Source organism: Bos mutus, chromosome 13, assembly GCF_027580195.1.
Source record: "Bos mutus isolate GX-2022 chromosome 13, NWIPB_WYAK_1.1, whole genome shotgun sequence".
Taxonomy (NCBI): domain Eukaryota; kingdom Metazoa; phylum Chordata; class Mammalia; order Artiodactyla; family Bovidae; genus Bos; species Bos mutus.
The window spans coordinates 71,173,576-71,186,520 of record NC_091629.1 but is presented as its reverse complement, the minus strand read 5'-3'; the positions used below and the strand labels follow the sequence as shown (position 1 = coordinate 71,186,520).

At 54.6% G+C, this 12,945-nt stretch overlaps 1 protein-coding gene across 1 annotated transcript in view; it reads left to right on the top strand.

Annotated features, from left to right (window-relative positions):
- Positions 1-12,945, top strand: part of NINL (ninein like) — a 98,294-nt gene that overhangs the window by 60,100 nt on the left and 25,249 nt on the right. Inside the window, 7 exon segments of the mRNA XM_070382043.1 lie at positions 1,091-1,258; positions 3,000-3,030; positions 3,033-3,135; positions 4,356-4,496; positions 8,411-8,585; positions 9,382-9,489; positions 10,327-10,436. Coding sequence (XP_070238144.1) covers positions 1,091-1,258; positions 3,000-3,030; positions 3,033-3,135; positions 4,356-4,496; positions 8,411-8,585; positions 9,382-9,489; positions 10,327-10,436 — 836 coding nt within the window.

Here is a 12,945-nt window from a genome sequence, read left to right as displayed (position 1 = left end):
TCCTGCACGAGTCCAGCTGGAGTCAAGCAGACTTTATTTACACTGTGATGTTGGCCGGTGCGTTTGGTTCATGTCTGTCTCAGCGTGGTCAGGGCTCCTTCTCCCACCGCAGGGCACGGTTGTCCTGGGGAGTCTTGCTGCTGCCTCTTTGGCAACGTGGTTGATCCCGTAGTTTGTGGGCGGTGGTGCAGGAACAGTGTGGCCTTGTTCTCTGCTGGGCTGGGCGCGTCCGAAAATCAGGTTTCTGCCCCTGAAGCCACTGAGATGGGGAAGGACTTGGGGTAGTGAGGACAGTGCCCGGCCACCTGAGGGCAGGGACTGCATGGTGCCCACAGCCCGCAGGGGAGGGCTCCTCCCAGGGGCCTCGGCCCCTTGATCCTGCCCAGGAAGCGCTGACATGGCCCCGGGGCCACGTCCTGTGCGTGTGGACACCAGTGTGACCGGGCTGCAGGTGTGGGGCCTCGTGCAGCAGACCGAGGTTCTCCTGCTCCATCAGGCGAGCCCCTGGGTCTGGTGGTCTGGGGACACCCACCTCAGAGAGGAGGGGGCCGCTGCTCCTCCTTGTTCGGGCCCCAACAGCCAAGGCGTGTCCCAGGGGCCCTCCCTGGGGCAGGAAGCAGCTTACCAGCCACCTCAGCCTCACCCGTCAGCTTTCTGGCCGAGGGATTTTTCTGCTCTTGTCTCCAGCCCTGAATCCTGAGGACACGTGCCCTCTGCTCAGGCCACTCCGCCTCTTCTGAAGCCCATCTTGGGTTTCTCTGCATAGACTGGGTTTCCCTCGGCTGGTGTGTGCCTTCCCAGGCTCTTCCTCTGGGAGGACAGGCGGGAAGCCATTGCTTGTTCAGAGAGAAGTTACTTCAGGGGGCCCTGCAGGTGCTGGGGCGTCCCCCCGCACGGTCTCAGGCAGATGGCCCTGAGCCCTGGGCTCAGGTCGCCTCCGCGGAGCCTGCAGTTCCCTCAGGTCCTCTGGGCACCCTGTTCCCTGCAGCAGGAATCAGGGGGAGGCCGCGCCCGCCGAGCACAGATGGTGAGGTCAGGGAAGGTGCGCGGGGAGGCCCGCGGTCCTCACAGCGCTGGTCCCCGTGTGCAGGTCCCGGAGGAGAGTGTTGGCCAGACCACCACGTCGTCCCTTGTGTCTGTGTGCTCGGGCCCCCGCCTCTTCTGCAGTGTGGATGACGGCAGCGGCTTCGCCTTCCTGGAGCAGATCATCTCCTTTGGGGCCCAGGAGGGCGTTCACAATGGCAGGGAGGTCTTGCAGGTGTGGGCCGGTCACGCGGCTGCCCCAGCAGAGGCGTCTGGGCGGGGAGATTGGGGGGAGCCGCTGCCCATGAGGGAGGCTGGACAGAGAACCTCGCAGACACAGGCCCCATGGAGGGAAGGCTCGCCATCCTCACTTTTTGCTTTATTTTTTGATATCCATATGTAGGACCTCTTAACTTAGAAACATAATAAATAAACAGCAGAGAAAGCCCACAGCCCGAAACAAATCCTTTAGAGGGTAGGTTTCAGTATCTCAGACACCCCGCAGTGCGTGTCGGCCTCCGAGCGGATCCTGGGTCCTGGAGGACAGGAGGGCCTCTTAGTGACTGCAGCACGTGGGCGTGGACACCAGGAGGCGCCGCCCACACGTGTGACGCGGTTTTTCTAATCTGGAAGCTGCTGCCCAGACCTCTTCGTCCTCTGCTCCCCCCGTGATTTCATTGCTGAGAAGCGTGCTCTCAGCGTGTCGTGGCGCAGCTTCCGGGTTGCTCCGCACGCTTTAGCGTCCTGTCATTTTTCTCCCAGAAGCCCTCGGGGCCATGGAGAAGCGTGGAGGTTCAAGTCCCCGTCTCCCGCTTTACAGGAAGGGCTTCCCCGTGGGCCCTGCCATGTGCCTGCCCCACCCGTGTGTCTGCAGCTTGTAGTCACAAGCACCAGTCACCGAGAGAGCAGCCACGCCACCCGCGTTGTCACTAGGCCGCCGGCAGGTGCGTGGACGTTCCCAGCCTACTCTTTTTCTTTCTGTGGTAAAATACAGAAAGCACCGTTTTTCTGTTCTTTTAACTTTACCTTCCCCAATCCTGAAGGGCTTCCCTGGTGGCTCAGAGGTTAAAGCATCTGCCTGCAATGCGGGAGACCTGGGTTCAATCCCTGGGTCGGGAAGATCCCCTGGAGAAGGAAATGGCAACCCACTCCAGTATTCTTGCCCGGAGAATCCCATGGACAGATGGAGGAGCCTGGTGGGCTACAGTCCACGGGGTCGCAAAGAGTCGGAGACGACTGAGCGACTTTACTTTCCCCAATCCCGAGGGGGAATGGCTGTGACTCTCGGAAATGCCTGGCTGTGGCTCATCGCTCTATCAATCGTTTCCGTCAACAGAACCCACATTGTTCCTATGTCTGTTCGTGCTTTTTAGAGATATATCAAGGATTCTTTGTGTCTGAAATGGCAAGAATTCAACTCCCACTTGGCAAGAGGAGGACATCAGGGATCTTTGTGATCAGCTGGGGAAGGAGGAGGATGTCTAGGCTTGGGAGTCCCAGCTCTGGGGGTTGTCAGGACTCTCCTGGCCTCTGGGTCTTGGCTTCAGGCCTAGCACCCTTTCATGGTTCCCCAGGACCCCGTGGTCTATACAACACTTGCCTTGACAGAGAAAAAGCCCTTCTCCAGCCTCCCTATCAATCCCCAAAGTCCTCTGCTTGCATATGCCCCCTTCTGTGTCTGTCCCTTTGTCCAAGAAGGGGGACTTTGTCCAGCTTGAGTCGTGCCCACCTCCAAGGCAGGGACAGTGAGGGGAGGAGCTGTATGTTGACAGTGGGAGGGGGACATCAGTGTTGACAGGGACCTAGGGAGATGTACCCTAGAGGGATGGGAGCAGGGGAGAGGCTCCATTCAAGAGGTGGAGACTTTGCAGACAGAAAAGAAAGGTACTGGGACAGTGAGGTCTGGGCCTGAGAGAGCCAGCAAATATCTGAAGACCCACTCATCCTGCCTGCCTGACAGGCCTTTCTGTTTTCAGAGCCTTGACTTCAGTGTGGATGAGAAGGTGAACCTTTGGAGCTGACCTGGGCCCTGGAGAATGAGCTCATGATGGTGGGCGGGGCCACCCAGCAGGCAGCCTTGGCCTGCTACCGCCAGGAGCTGAGCTTCTGCCAGTAAGAGCCCCGCTGGTGGAGGGGGGCGGGGCGTGGGGTGCTGCTGGCCAGGCTGGCCTCCTCGCCCAGGACACGGGCAGCCTGCGGGAGGAGAAAGGGTGCTTCCAGCATGGTCACAAAGCACGGCATGGAGATTGGGCCAAGAATGCGTTCCTTTTTCATTGGGTTTGGCTCCAGTTGAGCTAGATATTCAGGCCATCCGTCTGCTGAGTCTGTTGGCACAGAGATTGTTACTGTATTTTTATTGATGTACTGAAGCTACAGAAAAGGTTGGCAGTAATTCCAATCTCCATCCTCACAACTTTGCATCTCGTTAGGTACCGACAGATGAGACCTCTGACATCAGGCAACTCTGCAGAGGGGCCCAAAGGAAGACTGCTTTGGGAGGATGAGGAAGGGAGACAAGCTCGGTGCTTCTCCAGTGGGAAAAACAGGCACCAGGATAGCCAGTGCACTGAACCTCAGGCAGGGCCTGGGGTGACCGGACAGAGACAGGAGTCTCCTCTGCTCTGGGCAACTCCCTGGCTCTTAGGTGCTAGGCTACAGTTGGCAAGGCTGTGACCAGGCAGGATAAGGGGTGGCCCCCTTCTCCCCTTCATGCGTCCAGTCCCAGGTTAGGTGCTAGGGATCCCTGGGGCCTGAGGCCCAGCTGCAGGCAAGAGGGAGTGTGGATAATTTCCCACCTCTTCTAAGGCCGTCTGGAGGGGTGAACACTGCACACCCCAGGCTTGAACCTCTTGGTTCAGAAACCTGCTAGAAACCCCATTGCAAGCCAGTTGGCTTCTTGCTGTATGTACTTCTGTAAAACAGACTCAATAGCTGCAGAAACCATTCTGGTAGGAGGAGGGTCAGGCTTCCCGGGTGGCGTTAGTCATAAAGAACCCACTTGCCAATGCTAGTGCAACCCGCTTGCCAACGCAAGAGGCCTGAGAGATGCGAGTTCCATCCCTGTGTCAGGAAGATCCCCTGGAGGAGGGCATGACAGCCCACTCTAGTATTCTTGCCTGGAGAATCCCATGGACAGTGCAGCCTGGAGGGCTACAGTCCATAGGATTACAGAGTCAGACATGACTGCAGTGACTTGGCACGCATGCACAGGAGGTGGGTCAGCCCAGCGCTGGCCACTGCTCAGCACTCTTAGGCCAGCTGAGTTTGTTCCTTCAGACTGGCTCGCTAGGCCCAGAGCAGTGTCCCCAGTGATCCCTCCCTCCTCTCTGCAGGGAGCAGGTGGAGCAGATGGTCAGGGAGCGAGATAAGGCCAGGCAAGACCTGGAGAAAGCTGAGCAGAGGAACCTGGAGTTTGTGAAGGAGACGGATGACCTGCACTCTGCCCTGGAGCAGCTCACGGAGGAGAAGGTCAGGTAGGTCCTGCCGGGGTCCTGGGCCAGGGCGGATGTTGGACCCAGGCTGCTGCCAGCTGAGGCCCTGCTGTCTCACCTGAGCCCGCAGCAGGGAGCCCGCAGACCAGGCATCACCCATGAAGTGGGCTGAGCGGACTCCGCAGAGTCAGCCCGGCTGGTGGCGGACAGACCAGAGGAAAGCATTTCTGACCTTTATGAAAGTCTTTCCCTCTCTCGATGTGTCACCTGCCTCCCTGTGGTTCTTTGCCGTGGCCGCGTTTGGTTCCATCCCAGACAGGGGAGGTGCCGGGTCCCCTCTGGATGCACATGGGGCTCCCGCTGGGGGGCAGCCTGACTGCACACGCCCTTCCTCTGCAGCCAGCGCTGCCCTCCCCAAGCGCCCACAAGCCGACGGTGACTGATTTCAGGCCATCAGTCGGGGAGCTGAGAATGGATTTGCGTTGGTCTCAGCCTGGTTGACCTGATTCTCCCGACCACCCCGAAGGGACTCAGTGAAGTTCTCTCTGAGTCAGAGAACCAGAGACTCGTTATCTCCATCCAAGAATCTGGTTGGGGGACACAAGGCCTCGAGGGCCATGTGGGTGTTTGGATTTTGCTCCATGAGTAACACGGTGTCATTGGCACATTTTTAGAAATAGCGTTTGCAGTTGTGTTAGGTTGCTGCTGCTGCTGCTGTCGCTTCAGTCGTGTCCGACTCTGTGCGACCCATAGACGGCAGCCAACCAGGCCTCCTGTGTGTTAGGTTACTCTAACAGAAAAGTATTAAAGGATACATGTTCATTGTAGAAAACTTGGAAAATACACACACGAGGAAAAATAAAAGCAAACATTTCACGTCCACAGAGGTTGTTGTTCCTGACCTTTCTCACGCATCCCTCGCTTCTTCCTGTGCATGTGGTCGCTTTCAGAGAGGTGAATGTTGCATATCCTTCCTGAGCACCCGTCATGAGGCTCTGCCATATGTTACTGCACCTTTCCCCTTTAAAGAGGGGAGTGATATGATCAAGTGTGTAAAACTCACCCCAAGATCTGCAGGCTCTTAGGTTAATCACGCTCATCAAACTGTTTCCCTGAGTGACAGCTGCCCTTGTGCCCCAAAGCTCTGCGCTGAGTCTGAGGGAGGCCGAGCCAATCATTTCTGGTTTCGACCACAGTCAATTGATTGCGGACCAGGGCAGGCTCTGCCGAAATAAGAGTTTCCACTCATCTTCACTCTAGATATACTGGGTTTGAGAGTTTTGTTAAGCAACTGTTTTAGTAATGTTGTTCAGTCACTCAGTCGTGTCCGACTCTTTGCGACCCCATGGACTGCAGGGCACAAGGCTTCCCTGTCCTCCACCATCTCCTGGAGTCTGCTCAAACTCATGTCCATCGAGTCAGTGATGCCATCCAGCCATCTCATCCTCTGTCGTCCCCTTCTCCTCCTGCCTTCAATCTTTCCCAGCATCAGGGTCTTTTCCAATCAGTCAGTTCTTTGCATCAGGTGGCCAAAGTACTGGAGTTTCAGCTTCAGCATCAGTCCTTCCAGTGAATATTCAGGACTGATTTCCTTTATGATGGTTTGATCTCCTTGCAGTCCAAGGAACTCTCAAGAGTCGTCTCCAACACCACAGTTCAAAAGCATCAATTCTTTGGTGCTCAGCTTTCTTTATGGTCCAAATCTCACATCCGTGCATTACTACTGGAAAAACCATAGCTTTGACTAGATGGACCTTTGTTGGCAAAGTGATATCTCTGCTTTTTAATATGCTGTCTAGGTTGGTCATAGGTTTTCTTACAAGGATCAAGCATCATTTAATTTCATGGCTGCAGTCATCATCTGCAGTGATTTTGGAGCCCAAGAAAATAAAGTCTGTCACTGTTTCCATTGTTGCCCTATCTGTTTGCCATGAAGTGATGGGACCAGATGCCATGATTTTAGTTTTCTGAATATTGAGTTTTAAGCCAGCTTTTTCACTGTCCTCTTTCACTGTCATCAAGAGGCTCTTTAGTTCTTCTTCACTTTCTGCTTTAAGGGTGGTTATCATCCGCATATCTGAGGTTATTGATATTTCTCCCGGCAATCTTGATTCCAGCTTGTGCTTCATCCAGCCTGGCATTTCACATGATGTACTCTCCATATAAGTTAAACGAGCAGGGTGACAATATACTGCGTCGACGTACTCCTTTCCCAATTGTAAACCAGTCTGTTGTACTCTGTCTAGTTCTCACTTTTGCTTCTTGACCTGCATGCAGGTTTCACAGGAGGCAGGTAAGGTGGTTTGATATTCCCATCTCTTTAAGAATTTTGCAGTTTGTTGTGGTCTACACAGTCAGAGGCTTTAGTGTAGTCAATGAAGCAGAAGTATGTGTTTTTTTGTGGAATTCTCTAGCTTTTTCTGTGACCCAGTGGATGTTGGCAATTTGATCTCTGGTTCCTCTGCCTTTTCTAAATCCAGCTTATACATCTGGAAGTTCTCGGTTCACATACTGTTGAAGCCTAGCTTGAATGATTTTGAGCATTACTTTGCTAGCATGTGAAATGAATGCAGTTGTGTGGTAGTTTGAACATTCTTTGGGATTGGAACACAGGAAAATGAAATCTGTCAGTGCTTCCACTTTTTCTCCTTCGATTTGCCGTGAAGTGATGGGACTGGGTGCTGTGATCTTAGATTTTTGAATGTTGAGTTTCAAGCCAACTTTTTCACTCTCCTCTTTCACCCTCATCAAGAGGCTCTTTAGTTCCTCTTTGCTTTCTGCCATTAGAGTGGTATCATCTGTATATCTGAGATTGTTGATATTTCTCCTGGCATTTTGCATGATGTACTCTCTAAGTTAAATAAGCAAGGTGACAATATACAGCCTTGATGTCCTCCTTTCCCAATTTTGAACTAGTCCATTGTTCCATGTCCAGTTCTGTTGCTTCTTGACCCACATACAGGTTTCTCAGGAGGCAGGTAAGGTGGTCTGATATTCCCATCTCTTGAAGAATTTTCCACAGTTTATTGTGATCCACATAGTCAAAGACTTTAATGTAGACAATGAAGCAGAAGTAGATGTTTTTCTGGAATTCTCTTGCTTTTTCTATGATGCAGTGGATGTTGGCAATTTGATCTCTAGATCCTCTGCCTTTTCTAAATCCAGTTTGTACATCTGGAAATTCTTGGTTTATGTACTGTTGAAGCCTAGCTTGAAGGATTTTGAGCATTACCTTGCTAACATGGAATAAGTGTAACTGTGTGGTAGTTTGAACATTCTTTGGCATTTCCCTCCTTTGGGATTGAAATGAAAACTGACCTTTTCCAGTCCTGTGGTCATTGCTGAGTTTTCCAGATTTGCTGGCATATTGAGTGCAGCACTTTAACAGCATCATCTTTTAGGATTTTAAATAGCTCAGCTCCACTAGCTTTAGTGATAAAGCTAAGGTTTGGCACTGTTTTCCCTGCTGATAGAAATGGTTGTTGCAAAAGATCACTGCAGAGTCCGAGGGGAAGGGCCCCGCCCCATCCTCTGTCTGCTTGGGATTTGCTGTGTGCTGGTTTTCCAAGGCTTGTGGTGGAGGCTGACTTCTCTGTGCCTTCAGTCACCAAGGGCCCTGATGCTGCCTTTATTTACCAATGCATTTTTTTTTTTTTTTGATGACGTGGAAAAGGTTGAATGGCCAAGGGTGCCAGAGACCCACCCAGAGGTCACCTGCCAGCTCGCCCCATGGGCCGAGGGACACGCTGGCTCCCTTGTGTGGGGGGTCACCTCTGCCAGACCCGAGTCAGGCAGTTCATGAGGCCTGTGCTGCCCCACAACACTGCAGCTCACCCATCTATCAGGCGGGAACAAATGCGTCCCTAGTGCCGAGGCCAAGTGTGCTGACGGGAGACCCCGGGGAGGGAGAGGCCCAGATGGTGCCCCCGATGCACCGTGTGCCGTGTGCCTTGCAGACGCCTGGAGCAGGGCTACCAGGGGAGGCTGAGCCTCCTGCGGTCCGAGGTGGAGGTGGAACGTGAGCTGTTCTGGGAGGAGGCCCGGCAGCAGAGGGCCGGGCTGGAGGAGGACCTGAGGCACCTGCAGGCGGAGGAAACCGGCCTCCACGAGAAGCTGACCCTGGCCCTGAAGGTAGGGGGGTCAGGGTGCTGTGGGGTGCCTCCTCAGGGCTCCCCACCCGAAAAGAGGGAGGCCACATTGCCCGGGGTCCCTCCTCCACACCCACACCTTCCTGGGCCAGGTCTGAACCCTCCCCGCGGCCCTGGGGGCTTAACGCTAAAGAACGTTTTCTGCAGCCACCGAGAGAGCCCATTTCTCAGCCGAAGCGGAAGCGTCCTGGCTTCTCCAGGAGAGACCCAGGCCTCCTCTGCAGCCGTGTGGGCCGCAGGATGGGGGCCCCGGGGCTCTTGCCCTCGACTCTGGGTCAGTGGCTGCCGCCTCGGCTGCCTCCCTGGAACCACAGCACTAGACCAAACACAAAAGCGTCACCCGCCCCCAACCCTGGCTGTGTGACCTGGATCGGGGGCACTCTTCCTGGCTGTGGAGAGGGTCCCTGACCTGCTCCCCGCCTGCCTTTGCTTCCAGTGAGGTGGCTCCAGCCCCACCTTCTTCTTCCCTGACTGTGGGTTCCTCCACACCTGCCCTGCCTCCCTCCCCCAGAGGAGAAGCCAGGCCTGCCTTCTGGTTGTATCCTGTGTCTCCGGACACCGCCTTCCTTCCAGTGGACTCCTGGGCTGTTGTGGGGCAGCTTCAAATCTGTCCTTTCAAAGACGGCTCGGGAAGGGTTGTCACTGCCTTCCACTCGTGCTGCTTATGACCTTCTCAAGAGCTCAGGTGGCTGGGAGAGCCTCCCCCAGGGCTCCTGCCCCGGAGCCCTGCCTCTCGCTCCCTCCTCCATCCTGGCCAACCACTGACCTGTGTCTCGTAGGAAAATAGTTGATTGCAGGAGATGACTGAAGTCGTGGAGAAGCTCTCAGACTCAGAGAAGCTAGTCCTCAAGCTGCAGAATGACCTGGAGTTTGTGTTGAGGGACAAGGCAAGTCCTCTTGCAGACTCTGAGTCCCCAGACAAGCGCCTGTGGGTGTTGGTAAAGGGCGTCAGGGTCTTGATGGAGAATACACAGGAGACGGAATTGGGTTTTTCTGCTAAAATTCCACGTGCTGCTCAGTCACTCAGTCATGTCTGAATCTTTGTGACCCCCATGGACTGTAGCCCGCCAGGCTCCTCCGTCCGTGGAATTTTCCAGGCGCAGGCAAGAATACTGGAGTGGGTGCCATTTCCTGCTCCAGGGGATCTCCCCGCTCCGGGGCTGAACCTGTGTCTCCTGCGTCTTCCTACGTTGGCAGGCGGGCTCTCTGGCACTAGTGCCACCTGGGAACCCTAAATGCTGTGATGCAGAGGAAGTTATTAAGGCCACTTCGCCTGGAGTTTCCTCCCCTTCAGGCAGTGCAGGGGTGCAGGTGACTCCCCAGTGATGCCCTGCATTGACCTTCTGGTGACGAGGCCTGGACCAGGCAGCAACTCCTGCACAGACCCCAGTGCTGGGGTGAGGAGCGCTTAGAGACCTGGCCCTTTCTGTCACCTTGAGGGGAGGAGGGGAAGGGAGGGAGGTGCAGGGTCCGTGCAAGGGGCCTCCCAGGTGGCCGAGGCAAGAAGGCAGCCCAGGGTCCAGGTGGGAGCATGACCACCTTCCTGAAATTCAAACATCCTTCTGCCCTGAGACCTTTGAAACGAGGGCGGGGAGGAAGGGGAGGGACAGGTGGCTGCGCCTGCAGATGCTGAGCGTACTGCGGCAGTACGAGGGGGTGGCAGCCCACCCTCTACCTGGCCTGAGGTCCTGGCCCTCACTTTCCTGCTTGCATCTGGCTTTCAGCTGGAGCCTCAGAGCACAGAACTCCTGGCCCAGGAAGAGCGATTCTCAGAGATCCTGAAGGAATACGAGCTTAAGTGCGGTAAGTGTCCCCCTGCCCTGCCCGAGGGAACGTCAGGCACTGTCTGCTCAGGACTGGGTGGCCCCTCCCACCTCCTGGCCTCCACGTGGAGGGTGGCCCAGCCTGGGTCCACAGGAGCATCCCTACATGAGCCGGGCAGGCATAGCCTCTGACGTGGGCTTCTTTCTTCAGTTGAGGTCTTCTGAGCTTCGTGTTTTTGTTTTTTCAAATTTTTTTGGCTGTGTTGCATGGCTTGTGGGATCGCAGTTTCCTGACCAGGGATGGAACCCACACCCTCGGCAGTGAAAGCCATGGAGTCCTCAATGCTGGACTGCCAGGGAATTTCCCAAGCCTCATGTTCTGCAAGGAGGCAGTTGGGACTTTGCCTGCCCGGCACCTGTGCCTGGCCCCACACAGGCTGCTCACCCCAGTCCCAAGGCCCCTGTGTGTGTCCGGGCACCCGTGTAGGGCTTCATCTTGTTTCCCATGGTTGAGTGTATGCATTTCCTGGGCCAAACCTACATGTGAGCCCACTCAGCTGGCGTCGCCACCATGCAGAGCAGGGTGCAGGTGGTGAACAGTCCCTGCTGGGAAACAGATCACACTGTTACTCCCTCAAGATTGTCCAGGACTCTGGCAGATAAAGCATGATTGTTTGGCATTAAGGGTGTAGTATTCACTTGCTTCTTAATGGTTTCCCTCCTGATTAACGTAAGAACTGTCTCTCTGCACGTGATGCTTTGGCCACACCAGAGGATAAAGGTGAGCCCGTGCTGGTCTGCAATGTGACGTGACCCCCGCCTCCTGCCTGCCACACCCCGAATCCCGGTGCCCCTGCAGTCCTGTGTATGGGTCACCTATGTAGCCCTTCTCAGAGACCGAGTGGTGTGTGGGTTTTGTGGTTAACTTTCTGGGAGGAACTCTCCTTCCTGCCGTGTTTTCTCCCCCACTTTGAGCACCTGTGACTAACCAGCACTTAATACGTTGCTTTAGTGCACCTGAACTTTTTCATACAGGTGTAACCCTCTTTGTTTTTTTCACATGACTGTCACCTAACTGTTGCTACTCATTTCACTTTTGATTCTTGAAATTTTGGCAAAAAAAACTTTACATTTTGGTGCTACTTATTCAGAGATCTTCCCTCTTTTGGGGGGACATTTTTGGCTGTTTCAAACTAGCATTGAGAACGTTAAAAATTTTTTTTTTTAATAATTTCTAATACACGAAGTTGCAAATGTCTGGGCAGCCAGCCCCTCTGTGTGTGCTGACTCGGTGTGGCTGGCCCTGCCTTCCTCTCCAGTGCTTTCTGAGCTGCTGTTGAAACCCCACCCTCTCCTGCTTTCTTGCTGAGCTCACCTCTCCTGCTAATGCTAACGTGAAGAGAAGCCTCGAAGGTTCCAGAGCCTCAGACCTAGGGCTTCGCTGTGTGCAGTGGACTTGCTGCCTTTCCCGGCTCTCGGGGCAGCATCCTGTGACTGCCTTCAGCATCCACAGGCACCCCAAATTCACGTGCAACCCACACGAAAGCAGGCACGTGGCTCCCCAGCCCTGCTGGGCACACCCTGGATGGACAGGCTGGGACCCAGGACAGTGCATGTCATCCTTAGGCGCTTGGAACAGAGCAGTGTGCCTGGCATCATACCTTAAGGGCCTGGTTTCTGGTTCTGCTGAACTTGCGGAGCATGGATATGCTCTTACAGTGGCCGTGTGAGGGGGGAAGGAACCCCTGAAGGGGCAGGGCATTGGGCAGAAATGATTCTGTCTATGTTTCCTGCCACATCAGCACTGCTCAGTAAAAACAGCAGTCACGTGTGTACTTCCAAGTTTTCCAGTGGTCACATTAAAAAAGGTAAAAGAAAAAAGTAAAAAGAAATGGGTGACGTTAATTTTAATAACATTTTATTTACTCCATTACTTTCACAGTGTCATCATTTCAGCATATAATCAATATAATCACATTTTAAGTGAGCTATTCTGCATCCCTCTTTGGGAACCTGGTCTTTAAGATCATTGTAGAGTTTATGCTGCACACCTCGATCCAGACTGACCACGTCAGAGATGCTCTGTGGCCTGTGTGGTGTCATTGTGGGGTTGGGGGCTGGGGCGCACACACCCGCCGCCCCACGGGCCTCCCTGCAGCTCTCGCTTCCTGGCCTTGCCCTTTCCCCGGGACAGAGCTGCTCGCTCTGGGGAGATTGCGTATTTGCTCAGGAGTTTCTGAAGGAGGTACAGTGAGCCTAGTAAACATGTGCTTCCTCTAAGATCAGCAGGGCCTGTCCCTTCTCCCACATGGCCTAGAGCCGCCAGTTAGAGGCTCCTCCTCCCAGGGCGGGTGTGGACACAGGCCAGGCACTGGCCACCAGGGAGTTCAGAAAGAACTGAGAGGAGCTGCCTGCAGAGGAAACTCAGATTAAAAAATCAGAGAGGAGGGACTGCCCTGGTGGCCCAGTGGTTAGGACTCCACTCCCGATCAGGGGGCGTGGGTGTGATCCCTGGTTGGGGAACTAAGGTCCTGCAGGCCGCATGCACAGCCCCCAGAAAAGGAGAATCAGAGTGGGCAG